The sequence below is a fragment of the Arctopsyche grandis genome, chromosome 5 (assembly GCF_051622035.1).
Source record: "Arctopsyche grandis isolate Sample6627 chromosome 5, ASM5162203v2, whole genome shotgun sequence".
NCBI lineage: Eukaryota > Metazoa > Arthropoda > Insecta > Trichoptera > Hydropsychidae > Arctopsyche > Arctopsyche grandis.
The window spans coordinates 18618397-18634523 of NC_135359.1; the positions used below are offsets into that span (position 1 = coordinate 18618397).

The 16127-nt window shown below is 35.2% G+C and overlaps 1 protein-coding gene across 2 annotated transcripts; it reads right to left on the reverse strand.

Annotated features, from left to right (window-relative positions):
• Positions 1-4555: 4555 nt before the first annotated feature.
• On the reverse strand, positions 4556-13717 carry Tfb1 (transcription factor B1). 2 transcript variants are annotated; one of them, XM_077430883.1, is made up of 11 exons: positions 13497-13717; positions 11053-11249; positions 10769-10970; positions 10553-10689; positions 10278-10479; positions 9979-10204; positions 7280-7504; positions 6969-7200; positions 6703-6884; positions 6262-6622; positions 4556-4697 (listed from the first exon to the last, which is right to left on the reverse strand). In XM_077430883.1, exons 2-10 carry the CDS (start codon positions 11204-11206, stop codon positions 6500-6502), a joined length of 1683 nt encoding a protein of 560 aa, XP_077287009.1. In that variant the 5' UTR covers positions 11207-11249; positions 13497-13717; the 3' UTR covers positions 4556-4697; positions 6262-6499. The 2 variants fall into 2 exon arrangements, with proteins under 2 accessions (XP_077287009.1, XP_077287008.1); XM_077430882.1 differs by lacking the exon at positions 4556-4697 and adding an exon at positions 5031-5116 and having other exon boundaries at positions 5557-6622.
• Between the last annotated feature and the right edge of the window lie 2410 nt (positions 13718-16127).

Here is a 16127-nt window from a genome sequence, read left to right on the forward strand (position 1 = left end):
TTATAGCAGATTTGACTATTGTAATTCATTTAAAAGAGAACATCAAATAAGTACCACTTAAAAACTTAAGGTTGTGGCTATTTGCAAGTACTATATCTGCGAATTATTGGCTATTTGCAGGTACTATATCTGCGACAGGCGCAAAGCCTTCTGCGCATGCGCGTGAACTTATAATCCGATTATAATTTCTTAAATTTAATGTATGCTAGACTTGTTTAATCAATCGTTCATTATACATGAGGCAAATAAATTTCGCACGTTATTATAATAGATTTATATCGGCTTGTACTTGTATGTAGGTATTATACGTTGTATATGATAATAATTTTCTAACAATTAATAATAATAACTAATTTGGATTATATTTTGTACCCTACGTCAATTTACGAGTTCGAACTAAATTTTAAGAGGTTTAAAACAAAATTTTAACAGTAAACACGCTGGCAGTGACAGTTCACGCGCATGCGCAGAAGGCATTGCGCCTGTCGCAGATATAGTACCTGCAAATAGCCAATAAATCGAAGATATAGTACCTGCAAATAGCCAATAATTTGCAGATATAGTACCTGCAAATAGCCACAACTAAAATTTAATTGGATTATTACACTATTACAGCCAATTAAAATGTTTTGGAAAATGATTAAAAAAAAACAAACATAATTATAGTTTGAAATTCATTACGAGCTCTTCTACATCTACGACTTGACTTAAAACCAACAGAAAAGTGAAAACAAAAATTAAATTTCCATATTCATAGTAACCAAAAAAAGAATCCTTTGGAATTTATGCAAAGCTGATCAAGTGCAGGACGGCGAAACCAACGGAAGTGTCATCTGTGCACAACGTCTCTCTCGAATGATCGGAAACCTATCTTACAAGAAAGTAACACAACACCATCACATTATGACATAAAACTGTGATAAATATGAGCATCGAAACCGAAAGTTTTTCTTTCAAATAATAATAAGTTGAAATAAGACAGGTACATATGTACATACGTCTGACCGAATCGATCAAACATGAAATCAAATAGCGGCAACAAACAATAAATGTATGACAGTATAATTGAACCGCTCGGAATTCAAAACTTCTTCTCGCATATACTGAATTCAACAATAATAAGATAAAACCTCAATTCAACAGGAATACTGATGTAATATATTTGGGTATTGCATAAGCGCTATTTTACTAAGGTTTATATTTAGACTCCTCTTTTTCACCAGAAAGTAAACTGTTAAATCTAGGTTTTAAAATAATATTTGTGAATATTATTAATTAAAATAAAAAGAATGAAATTAAAATAAAACAATTGAAATCGAATTATTTTTTCGGTCTATCTACAATAGACTTATACTGCATATTGATCAAATAAATTTTCACACAAAACAAAACCATTAGTAATAAATAAAAATTACGTATGTATACAGACAATGCCTAACTATCACAATTCAAAAATGTGACATCATAAATCATAAAACAATAAAAATAGCTTTTGACTTCTTAAGATCTGTACGTAAAATGCACCATGAACAAGAAATAACAAATATCTCTTCGTAATAAAGACTACAATTAATAATAACAACTTACCGTTTATAAATATATTCACAATTTGTTCAGACATTAAGGTACATTTGAAATGGGAACAATTTTTCACGTCTATTTTATAAAATAAATGTGCATTCAAAAAAAACTTTGTACATTAAAAAAAGTTTCTGTACATTACAAAAAATTTGTGTGCATTTCTAAATAACGGATACAGATTGCATTAGAAACTTTGCTTTGATCATTGAAAAAAAGATTTGCTACTTAAAAAGCGAATGATACAGAGAAATGTAATATTAATAGAAGTGGCCTTAGGTGTTATATTGTTGTCAAGTGACATTCTGTCCATAGACAAACCTAAATAATTTTAGCATCAGTCGTATCTGACGCTTGGTGCTCGATGTATGTCCGATAAAAACTTCTCTGTTTGTTTATATTACTCGCAAGATGTGCAAGCATCGGTAAAAATTGCACAATACATTTAAAAACAAACAATAAACATGGGATACATTTTTATAAGTAAATTTATTTTTATAAGTAAGCGTATTTATAGAGACGTACCGCGTAAAATTGACAACAATAATTTATTTGTAAGGGCCCGTCTATTCTTATTACATCTCTCTGGGATGATATGTGTATTAAAATGACAGATTAACCCATTTGAACCCACGCGGTCAGTTATGAACTTACACGATGTATGCCAGCGCGGTCATTCACGGCATTTTACAATTTTTCGTCGTAAAATAAAGGGATCACTCAGGCCGGCCGTAAAACCTTTCGTTACGCTTGGTTAGATGTTGGTGATGAATTTTAAGAAAGTCACACGAAATTAAATCAGTTCCTTTTGGAGTTTTGAGGGAATAACATCGAGCGCTTTTCGACTTGCAGATATGTCGAAGAGAAAACATACGTAAGTTTTTTATTTTTACATATTTTTTATTTATCTTTATGTTTCTTATACAGTAGGACTTATTGTATAATATGCATAAGAGAAATTGCGTTTATATATCTCATATTCCTGAAAAAAAAAATCAAAAGTCGACGGAGTCGTATATGACTCCTTGGGATAATGACACATATTTTTTTCCAGAGAATGCAATTTTACTACTGCAGAGATACGGGAAGAAATTGATAATTGGGACGAGTCTCAACTTCCGGATTCCACATACATACATATTACCACCCCTGGAAACTGATATTCGGTTAAAGAAAAAAGTAGGGTGGAAATCAATCAACCATTTAGTATAAATATGTATAATAAATATATGGGTGGGGTTGATCAAATGGATAACCATATTTCTAACTATAATATAAGTATTAGAGGGAAAAAATGGTACATGCCTATTCTGTTTTGGAACATCGATGTAGCTGTGAATAACGCTTGGATTATAAGCAAAAGTTTTGGTTGTAAATTTGATAAATTAGGATTTATCAGACAGGTAACAGAGACGTTGTGCAATGGTTGTGGTCAAAAACGAAAACAATTGGTCCCATTCAGACCCGGCAAAGTTAATCAATATCAAAAGGAAGTTGGAAGACATTTGATATTGGTCAAACAGAAAAGGAGAAATTGTGGACACTGTAAAAATAAAACGTTTTCCGTTTGTGATAACTGTGAAATTCCATTGCATGACAAATGTTTTGTACCGTATCATAATAATTAATTATTTTGTCTTCATGTATTTTGTTTTTACGACTTTTGAACCCAAAATCTCGTTTATGACATTTCTTCTTTTAAAAGGGTGCACCCTTTTTTTTGTTGACGATGTGTATATGTCACAATATATGTACCTACGTGTGTTATGTTATGCGATTTGAAAATATCATTTTATCGAAGAGATGCGAGTTTGTTATTTTTAAAATTAATTTTATAAATTTCTTAACAATAAAATTACAAATAACCAGTGAGAAAGTATTATAACTGATTATGTGACTCCATTGTGATTTTTGTTTTATTTTAAAAAACATGTTTCATTAGCCCCAAAGGTCATTCACGACACCACCTTGAAAAAAATTAAAAATGTTGAAAAATCAATTAATTATCCATCCCTATCCTATAAAAAATATTTCCCATGAAATAACTCAAAGATTTTGGAAAATAAACGAAAAAATAGTCCTGGGCACATGGGACATGTGTTTTCACGCGAGCTCTGGGTTCAAATGGGTTAACTGTATCGACAACGTCGCGAATATCAAAATACGAACCGACAACGACCAACGCTTCTCTCTACTGGATTCCTATTTTTTTACTCTTTGGCTAGCGACCTTCGACACCTACGACCTGACATCATTCATATTCATACGAAATACGTAAACAGTTTACAGTTGTCAATAGCAGAAGACTGCAACGTTGAAACTTTTTGTATCTATTCTAATGCTAAAATCAATTTTTTCGAATGATCGTTTCATATTTTTATTCAATGGTCACTTTATAATGCCAAAATATTTTATTCAATTCACAATACGAGATTGTTTAATGCACCGAAAATAATGCAAATTTTTAATGCACAAACATTTTTTTAAAGATACTAAGTATTCTTCTCAATGTACAGTTAAATCGCACCCATTTGAAATTGAAATGCTGGATATGCGCTACTTGAATCGGTGTTCACTTCAGAGTATGAGACATTCAACCAGCTCTTCCCTCCATGTGGATTTGGATCTCGTTGGTAACCTCTTCCCAAGAACAACAGCCGTATCTTTAATAGTAGATGGTCACACAAATGATAATTGTAATCACTTTAATCCCTTAACACTTTTTGTCCGTGTATTAAATTAGTAAATTTTTGGATACCGCTTTAGTTCTAACCGACGTCAACTATCTCTCAAAGAACCGTACAACAGCATAGCACGATATTTTATACAGAGTAAATGATGTTTCAAATTCAAAGTGAAAATGTAAAGCTACTGATAAGTGACATTAAAATGCATATACACAGGGCCACTGAGAGGAATCCTGGGTCCTGGGAAAAAATAATTCCAAGCCAAAGTAAAAAAAAAAACATATTTTTTTAGAGATATTTATAGATGACGTAAAAGTCGGAGATCTGTATCGTTGACACTCACAATAAGGTAAATTTTAGAAAATTTGTTTGGAGTGCAGTAGCGCGCCGAGAGTTAGTGATGCCCGGAGCTAACTCTTCGATTGTATGCCACTACAAAAAATTTAAATATATTAAAATTAAAGTGAAAATTTTAATAGATTCTTCTGTTTTCTTACAATACAGCGATTACGGGAATAAAATAGAATTTGGACTAAATATATTATGGTTTTTTTCCATAATCAGTCAGTCGGATGTCCTGACACGGGTCCCTCAAATATCCCAGGCCCTTGAACTTTACCTCTGCTCTCCCCCCGCTCTATTGTAAGGCCACATATACATACATATAAATAAAAGCAGATAAAATGCAGAACCATTAAAGAAAATCAATGAAAAAAGAAATACTAGAAAATTGAATGCTGAGAAATTTGAAGACAAAATTAGAATAAGTTTGTATAAATCCATTTAATGTCGGTTATGCTTTATTTATATACATTGATTTGGTCAGGTCTGGGTCACTGCACAGAAAGTGACTTAACGGAAAGTCGAAAAATGGAAAAGATGGTAGAGTCAATGAATCCCCCCTCAGTCTGTAATGTCATACGATGACGTACGAATGTGAAGAGTATATTCGAATATGTGTGCGTTAGAATGAGACAAAAACAATATTCTTTACAATTCAACTCCGTGTATGTATATTTAAATATCTGAAATGTTTTTCGTGTTTTGCTTGAAATTGCGAGTCGTTTATAGACACGACATGGAAGAGATGTTAAACATTATATAGTATCAGTAGGTATATCACGCCAATCAGTAGGTATATAGTTTTTCAGATCTTCCATCAGTTTGTGCCGTAGATTTTGACATATATGTAGTACTGACTCACGTGTAATAATGTACATAATAACATGTCTCTGCAATAAGATGCAATATTTTATCATCTTTCGACTTTCCGTCAAGTCACTTTCCGTACAGTGACGGCCACCGGATCTGGTCATGTTGTAGAGTAAACTTACTACTAATAAGTAACTCATTTCTTAGGAACATGACATTTTATTATGCATATGCAAAATTACAGCTTCGTTTGCAAAATTAAATCATATTAAATAAAGAAAAGTAATTCTTAGTTAAAAAAAAAAAATACCAAAACACAAATTAAAGAAAATATTAGATATACTGTTAAAATTTGGAAAACAGAAAACGCTATATGTAACATGATACAAACATCTAATATATGAATGCATGGCATTTACATGTGTAGCGTTACGATTCTCAAAATATAATGGTATACATCGTTACTATCAGACTTAAATTATGTAGACCAAAATATACCTATGTATGAATTTGAATTTTATAATAAAATTAAAATAGTATAAAAAAAACGAATAATATAAATTTTTAAGCTACATATACATATGTACATATATGGCACAAAAACCTAGAGAACATAAGAATTCAAAATTAAAAAGAAATTTATAGTGAAATGTTTGATTCCACAATACAAAGTAAATAAAGATTCACACAATTCAAGTCTCATTTTAAGATACGTAACTAATATGGATTAATCACCGAGATTGGCAATTTTAATACCTACATATGTACATATAATATTAACACCTTGGATTAATTGCCAAGGATAAGATTCAGTTTAACTGTGAAAATTCAGCCTTTTACATACCATTCATCTCTGGGTAACAATTGACATAATCAATACAAGCATCGCATCAATAATTCATCTTCTATAAAATTAAACAATCTTTAAACATCTAACTATAATACAATTTTTTAATTTATTTGTTTCTATTGGTGTGTACACTTCACATCTTGTCGCGTAACTTGCCACTAGAATTTTCATAACTTTATCGGCACTCAGTACTAAGTTTCAAGCCTGCCACTGCTTATTGTTTAAGAGTTCACTACCGCAGTTTGGCTTGCCGAGACTGCCACATATTGAATTTTGCCGTTGCCGCATGAAAGAGTTGAGACAAATGCTTTGTCAGTGAATGTGCTAACGGAGACAATTCTCTCACCATACGCTCCTACAAACATACAAAATAACATAAAAAATCAAAATCAAGTTAAGAAACATTCCAAATTCAAAATAAAAATGTATATTCACTTCAAAAGGTTTCACTCTAGCCATTCTAAAACGCTGAAGAGCTTCGTGTGCACGACACACTTGTTCAGCATCAGGAATAGCATTCCGGGTCGGCTGAAAGCATTGCCAAAATACACGCAACAACTCTCCACCACCCAGATATAAACGCCTCGCTTCTGCTTCGACATCTGGAGGAACTAATTCTGAAAAAGTAAAAAAAAATTCAAGAACTGAGTACAATACATTTCATTTCCTAAGTATGTATAGCTAAATTGACGATTATTTACGAGCTAAAGAATGAGTATGATGATGCCGCATGAGAGCACCTCCCGGACTCAATTCACCAAGTGCGCCGACAGCAGCTGGAGCAGAAGGTTGCAAAGGACGAGATCCACCCACACCTCCTGCCCACGATAATAATAAAGACCTAACTGCACGAGCAGTTGATCTTTGACCAGAAGTATTGATAACCACCTCGGAAACGTCAGTACTCGTAGGACCGTGTAAATAACGCTCCACCTGAAAATACGTTGGTTTTCAATGAAACTTCAAATAAATAGAGTAAAACAGACCTTCGTTTATGTATGATTACACTCACTTTAGATAGTTGTAATTGTGGCATTGCTCCATCGTTATCATCCCCTTTGAGATCATCGTACGATATTTTCTCCAATATTCGCTGCTTTTTAGTAGGTGGTGCTAACTTATTTTCAATGATTTTCTTTTCGGGAGTAATTCCACCTCCACCATTGACTTCAGGTTTCTTTTCAGATTTATTATTGTCTAATTGATTAAAAGTACTATTTTCGCCAGCTTTAAGAACCTGTGTTGTAAATAAAAATCATGTTTATCTATATAAAGAAAAATACACACATACAGTAACATGCAGAGAAATCGCATCACTTTCAATTGTTCGATGTTTTCGATTTTTTTTAATTACATGAAGCTATACACAAGTTTTTTTGGTTTTATTATTTGATTTCAACTATTTAACATGTTTTACGATCAAAAAATATTATTTATATTTTTAAATTAAGGCGAGATACGAATTTAAAAAAAAATGCAAAATAGGGCATTTTTCTTATATGTATTTCAAATGTCTCTAGCTAAAATAATATTACAGTATATATTTTTCTATGAATTTAAATACATAGGCAATGAACATATGACAACAATAAATAGTATTATAATAATTACTAGTCAATCGTCTTGCTTCTATGATGGGATGGTACCTGCCGGCGGGGACAATACGACTTTTTTTAGTATGTCGTCCGAAATTTCTGCAAACCATACATTTTCAACAGTTTTTTTAACTCATAATTTGCCCCAGGGTGTTGTTTTTATTCCTTTTGCTTTATAATAGCCTGTAAATATTCGATAGGTTGTAAGTCTGGACTATTGTCTGGTCATTTTAGTGACCCTAAGCCCTTTTTAACGGCAGTTATATGGAAAAAGATGGTTTTACTGCGAAAAATTCCACAAAATTTGGACTTAAGATGATTGGGAGAGAATGTAATCTTTACTGACGAGAGCAAGTTTAATATTGGCGACTCCGACAGAATAAATTGGATGAGGAGAAAGCCGAACGAACATTTCAGTTATCAGTGTGTTACTAGAATAGTTGAAAACCGGGCGGCCAAATGATTTGGGGATGTTTTTCGTATTACGGCATGGAAGTGCTACGTTTTTTCAATGGTACAGTGAAGACTATAGACTATGAAAAAAATTTGGGAATTTTTTTCCGTCTTTTATTGAACAACATCTTTCAAAGTCAACCGACTTTAAAATTTCAGGCCGATTTTGCAAATTATCATCGGGCACAAATGATATTTATTGTATTTAAAATAAGTGATTGATATCATCAAACAAATTTAATAGCATTTTATTAAGTTTGGACGGCTATTTTTTTTACAAATAAAAAAATACAAAGAGAAAGTAGATATTCATCACTAAAATGACCAGACAATAGCCCCGACTTACAACCTATCGAATATTTATGGGCTATTATAAAGCAAAGGGAATAAAAACAACACCCTGGGGCAAATTATGAGTTAAAAAAACTGTTGAAAATGTATGGTTTGAAGAAATTTCGGAGGACATACTAAAAAAAGTCGTATTGTCCCCGCCGGCAGGTACCATCCCATCATAGAAGCAAGAGGATTGTCTAGTAATTATTATATTACTATTTATTGTTGTCATATGTTCATTGCCTATGTATTTTAATTCATAGAAAAATATATACTGTAATATTATTTTAGCTAGAGACATTTGAAATACATATAAGAAAAATGCCCTATTTTGCATATTTTTTTAAAATTCGTATCTCGCCTTAATTTAAAAATATAAATAATCTTTTTTAATCGTAAAACATGTTAAATAGTTGAAATCAAATAATAAAACCAAAAAAACTTGTGTATAGCTTCATATAATTAAAAAAAATCGAACAATTGAAAGTGATGCGATTTCTCTGCATGTTACTGTAAAGTAAAAATTGCCAATTATTAAAATGCTAAATACGAATGAAAAATCTTCTAAATAGACCTCCATCAAATTTTGAATCTATTTTTAACACGATGGTGGCCGATGACTCATATTTTTATCATGTTGGGTGCACAAGGCTTAGTGGCCGCTGGTACATATATGATTTACGACTGCGCGAACTGTATCAGTCCACTGATATATTTTTGTATCACGTTTGTGTCAATCGTTTGTGGCCGATGATACAATTTTGAAACGTGATACAAATATATATCAGCAAACTGAAAAATACATTCGCGCAGTCGTAAATCATATATGTATCAGCGGGCAGTAAGCGTTGTGCACCAAACATGATGCAAATATGAGTCAGCGGCCACCATAGTGTTAAGATTAGGATGATTTTAATACAATATTTTATCTCATAACAAAATATGGTACTTGTTCACTAGTTAGGCTCACGCTCCCACCCAAAAATTAATTTATATGGTTCGCTGCGACATCAAGTTTCGACTCTATGTATGTCAACAGATGTCTCAAGTGTTAAAATCAGTACTGTCGTAAAAACGTGATGACACAGCGAAGCGTAACAATTGGTTTTTGAGCGCGAAGCGCGAGCCTTACTAGTGAACAAGTACTAAAAATATATACAGCTATGAAACCCAAATAATACTGAATTTTAACGTTATAATTCCAATTTTTCTAAAAATCTACCAGAGAATTTTACTTTATACTTTTTAGTATTTTAACCCAAGCAGAGTTAGACACATTTGACAATTTGCAATATAATAAATTAAGCTTATTAACAAAAACGTTGAATACCATAATAGAATGTTGATTAAATCTCTTGATCATACTACGCGGTACCGATGTTGATTCTGAAGATGTCGAGGGTGGGGGATCTTCTGCGAGTGGATCTGGCTCAGCCCATCGTGATATTTCTAAAAGTGGATCATTGGCTTCGCCTGCCATCGCTTTATTCAGCTGCAAATCATCCAATCGGCCGCATTCGGTAAACAAATCTTTACTGACGGTTGCAATGCGATCCCTTCAAATAAATTTAATGTTTAAAATATTGACCTCAACACAACAGGATAAAATAAATGGTAATGAAATATTACCTATGAAAATAATGAGATTGAAAGAATTTGGTCCAAAACTCCGATTCCGACATTTTGCTGGGCACATAATCAGTGTGCTTTTTGCAAACTGCAGGATAAGTTTTAAACACGGCATCGATAATATCTTGAGTTAGGTTGTATTTCAGACCATTGCATCCATCAGTTTGTGGTTTAATATCAGCCAAAAACGCCCCAGACACACCTAATAATATATTTTATATGTAATTAAGTTGAATTTTTCATACAACGAATAAATCAAAGAAATAGATCAGTACCAATGTCTTGCTTTTCTGATTGACTTTCAGTGTATTGTTTGATAGTCGGCGTATTCCAATATTCTTCACTGCTTAATACTTTAGTAATAACTAAATCTTCATACAAATGTTTCAACGTAGGATGAAGAGATAATAATCTAAAAAAAAATAAAAGTTTAAAAATTAATACAAGCCAACTTTGGAGATTATTAAAGTTGACGACGATTTTCTCATTACCTAGATTTTTCTTCCAATTCTCTATTGACCTGCCGCTTAAACTGAGGTAATAAATTCTGTAATTGGTTCTTCACTTGGTCCCTATCGGCAGCTTGTGCCTCAGCACCGGCTGGATTAACAAAATGAAAGGTGGAGCATGTTCCGTCGTGAAGAACAACTTGAAGTTGAACTTTTGCTTTACCGACGGGTGAAATTTTTTGGGCTGTAAAGTTTTCAAGCATATATTAATTAACGCTAAATATACATATGTACATATGTAGACGTAAAAGCAAAGCAAGACTTACTTTTGATATCGGCATATTTGTGCGATACCACCACTGTATCACGATGCTCCACCATCCAGGCCAGCCTCTGGTTCATCACATACAAAGTTCCATCGCCTTTCTTGTATCGTACGTGATTCACACTGAGCAAAACATCTTCTGAAGAGGTCGTCATTTTGACGCCTACTCAATTCAAGGAGGTCTATCATTTAAATTTCCTTAAACAAAATAAAAAATAATATTATTTACGGTGAAATTTTATTCCATTTAATAAAATAATAATGCTATGGATTTATATTTAGCAAGAATATGATTTAATTTCTGAACAAAGCAAAATACTCGAGATAAGCAAACTACTTAAATATTGAAATGTTTTATATATTTAAAAATAAATCAATTTATACAATTATTCACAGCTCGTTTGAGATATTGTATATTATGTGGGTTGTTCTTTGAGAAAATGGAATTATTCGAAGCTCGAGCAAAAATACTCTCATAATATCTTCTTCTAATGCCGAATCCGTATTCAGATGTAGGCGACTACCATGGGCAGACATCGTTATGAAACAATTTTTTGAGTCCGAGTCCCATCTATGACCCGATGTTTCGGAGCCAAGAGAGCTTCTTTCTCCCAAACCACCGTTTGCCTTATATTTTCCCCTCTATGATTGTTTGTAGAAGGCGATATTTGGGGCCACGAATAATGTGGCCAAAATGTTCCATCTTACGGTGCCTTACTGTGTCCAGAAGCTCTCTTTTTATGAAGAAGCTGGAGGACAATTCCATGCTCCTTCCATGAGCATGTGAGGATTTTCATAGACAACCTTTGACAAAACTAAACATTTTTCATGGTGCCGAAGGCATTCTTGCTATTTCGATCCTTCTTCTTATCTCCATTTCAGAACTGACGTCCATATTGATCATTGCCCCTAGGTACTTGTAGTGTTTGTCCTGTTCAATCATTTGCCTGCGCACACTCAGGTTTAATGGATCCGTCTTTTCTTTGCAGATGATCATTGATTTTGTGTTTTTAATATTAATGGACAGGCCCTATTTTTCACATGCTTGGTCGATCAATAACGATTGCAGGTCTTCAGCACCTCAGACAATATTGCAGTATCATCAGCGAAATGGATATTATTAATAATTTCGCCGCCTATTCGCACTCCAATTCGGCTATCGACCTCCTGCCTACCATTTCCGATACAGATTGAAGAGAGCATGGGCGACAACACACATCCCTGCTGCATCCCTTGACAAATTTCTACTTTATCGGTTTCCAAGTCTTCGACCTTCACGACAGCAGGTTGATTCCAGTACAAGTTCTTCAAAAGGGCGATATCCTTTGCATCTATCCCAGTTTGGTTTAGTGCATGGATTAATCTGTCATGTTCCACTCTATCGAATGCTTTTTCCAAGTCGATGAAACAGACGTATATCCTCTATTTGAATTTCCTACGCTTTTACAGAAGTACATTCATGCAGAACAACGCTTCTCTTGTTCATAACCAAAAACAATACCATCGGAATAAACATCAGTAGACAAACGATGCATGAAATATTGTGGCGATTGAACAACGGAACCAACATCAATAATAAAAACTGGTTACGTAGGTTTTCCACAAATAAGAAATGTAAATCAAATTTTCGACAAATAGCAAAATAAGACTTAAAATTATTAACTACACATATATGTATTCCGAGAACTCTGAAAACAACATTATCTCTGCTGTATAATTTCATCTTTAGAATTGGAAGTGATACGTTCATTCTGCATACGGTGAGTGTCATACTTATTAAAGCTATTGAAATTCAACACCAATTCATGCATATTCAGCTCAGACTGTCCTACTGGCTATCGGCTCTCCGGGAGCACAATCTTGCTCCAATTACTCGCCACTCGAATTGGGGTCATATCCATTCGCAAATTTAATCAATGCACGATAGATGTTTCGAGTCATGTCTTACAGTCTTCATTGAAGATCGAGATCGACCTTTGAAAGATTACCTATCGTACACAAAATAGTAATATCGTATGTATGTATGCATGCAGTGAGTCAACCTCGATTGCACAGATGACGCACGTGCATCAGAAGCAGCCGAGCTGCAATTGCAGAACGGCATTTTTAGCGACACGTTCGTCACGAACGTAGCTGGCTGAAGAGGAAAATACGAAAAGTGACAGCACGGCGTAAATAGCGAGATCGCGCATAGGTTAGGTTATGTCGACCGGGAGGGGCGAAACGCCTCGGCTGGTGGTTCGTTCGAATCGAGCTTTACATTTTGAGCCACCAGATCGACGAGGGCGCCACCGTCTATGGGGTTGGCGGGTTGGCGGGTTAGCCGAGTTGCGAGCGGTAGGCGGCGATGGCGAGGAGTGGGGATGAGCTGATGTGCTGATGAGCTGGAGTGGGGATGAGTGAGTGAGGGTTAGCGGTCGCCGGGGGGGAAGTGGGGGGGCTCACCTGTAGTCGGCGGTGTTTGCCGGGCGAGGGGGGTGGCGGGGGTCGGGGCGGGGGTGACGGGAGGCGCACGTGACGTCAGTCCGGCGGCCGCGGCCGGAGTGCCGCCTTTGGCCCCCATCGACCGGCCGCGCCAACTGAGCGGCAGACGGCGACCGAGAGGCCGTGGCCAGCACAAGCGCCACCCCCGATCACGACCATCAACGCCACAACCCACTCACCCAACCACCCATCGATCACTCTCCACACTCATCCACGCTTTTCATTCCGTTTATATTTATCTTCAACCGTCCCCTGCACCCTGTCTCGCTTTACTTTCGCCTCGATTTATTCACGGCGACTTTTTTGCTCAGTTTAATATTTAGATTTTATTGTTATTTTACCCCTTTTATTAACAGTTTTACCGTGTGAGTTAGGTCACTCTACGGCCCTGCCTTCCATGCAGACAGTGGCATGACTAAAAAATTGGGTCTGCATTAAAAAATAATCAAAGTTCCCCCCCATATTTTTTTTTTACGAATTTGAAATTTCTATGACGGTTCGGTGATTACTAATCAAATGTGAACCAGTCACAGGACAACCGGTCGTTCTAAATCGGTCATACGTGATCACCCGTCACACTAAAACTGATCACACCCGAAAATTGGTCACGAAAAAACTGGTCACACCCAAAAATTAAAAATTGATCGAATTTTTGGGTGTGACCAGTTTTTTCATGACCAATTTTCGGGTGTGACTAGTTTTCTCGTCACTAATTTTAGGGTGTAACCAGTTTTCTCGTGACCAGTTTTACGTGTGACGGGTGATCACGTGTGACCGATCTAGAGCGACCGGTTGTTCTGTGACTGGTTCACATATGACTAGTAGTCCGTTTATCTTCTATGACATGGTCGTTTCGGAAAACATCCTGTGAAAATGTTGCAACTTTAGGCAGCGTGAGAATATAAGTGGTATGTTGACCGGTTCGGTGATCATTGATCACAAAAGTCACTAAAATCTCTATAACGGAACATCTGGCAGCCGAAAAGTCCATCATACTAACGATAACTATCATACTAACGAAAACTCAAGTGCCAAATATTCCACATTCGCGGTTTTCATAGCAAAAATTGTCTTTGTGACCATCGCAATGTGACTAATAATCCAATTACCATGTTGACCGTGTTCCACGGCCTATAAAAACACGCGGTTGTGTTTGTTTGGAGGAGCATCTTTATTGCTCGATTAATATTGTTGCGTAGGGGTGGGTGGAGGATTCAAGTAAAAGGCCAACAGTCGTCTCACAGCGTTTATTGATGATTAAGGAGATACATGCACTGGCAGTAACAATACATTTGTATTTGTAGGTAAGGCGAAGTATATACGTAGTTGCTTCGACGAGGTGAACCATAGTCGAGCTTTTAAAGACAACTTCTGAGCTTCTTCGTGTTTAACATTGCAAATTCCCTAAGTCTGGATTGACCGATTGAATTTCTTCTAAAGACAAATCCATATCACTAGAAACAATAAAACGTCGTGAAGTCAACGAGTCACAGTGTTGCTTTTAAAATTTTGGGATATAAACAAAACATTGTTATAATTAGTCACCGGAGCCAGAGGGGGCCGTGTATTCTTCAAAGGTTGTAAATGCATTGTTAAAGGTTTGCCGAACAATGGATAGCACTGTGACTATCCTATCTCTAGTTATAATGGTAAACGGGTTACGTCGCAAAAGTGAATCGCTAACAGGATAACCGCCGCTACGAAAATCGTCGAAATCTCCCGGCGCACGAAAATCGTCGAAATCTCCCGGCGCACGAAAATGCGACGAATTCGATATTGCGCGAATGTTTTTTTTACGCGATTTTTACCTCCTTTACATTTCACATGGTTTTCGTGTAAGTGGTAATTTTTATATCTCTTATTATTATTATTATCATTAAAAAAAACATTCGCGCAATAATATTTTGGTAGCGGCGGTTATCCTAATTCAGTTTTGTGATGTAATCACCGAACCGTTATAATGCCCGTTGAAATTTCAATGGGTGGTTTCGGAAACTAATTAATATATAATTTAAAATGAAATTACAACACATAAAATAATAATTAATCGTAATCAGGAATAGAACAGAAATCGTCAAGCGGAACTGAAAAGGAATTGGGAACCGAAACTGAAAAAGGAATCGGGAACCGAAACTGAAAACGAAATCAGGAACCGGAACTGAAAAAGGAATCCGGAACCGGAACTTTAAAAGGAACCCGGAACCGGAACTTCAAAAGGAACCCAGAACCGAAAAAGGAAACTGAAAAAGCAATCAAAACCGATATCGAATTCAAAATCAAAATTGAAAATACAATATAATTTTTTTGAAAACTCCAACTTGTCTCAAACAAACATCGCGTCCGTTTTTAATTCCAAACCAAGAGTAGCTAAGGGTGCAATTATTATCATTACTAGAAGCTAAAAAACAACTATATAAGTACGGTCACCTACTGGAGCATGCAATTGAACAGGTGATTTTAAAATCAGATGATCATGAAATCGCAGTAGAAATCGCGCTGGACTGGAAAATGAAAACAAAAGAGCAATGTTTAAATGCCTTGACTATTTTCATTCTGAACTCCAAATCAGATTAAGAGCTATTAAGTAACAGC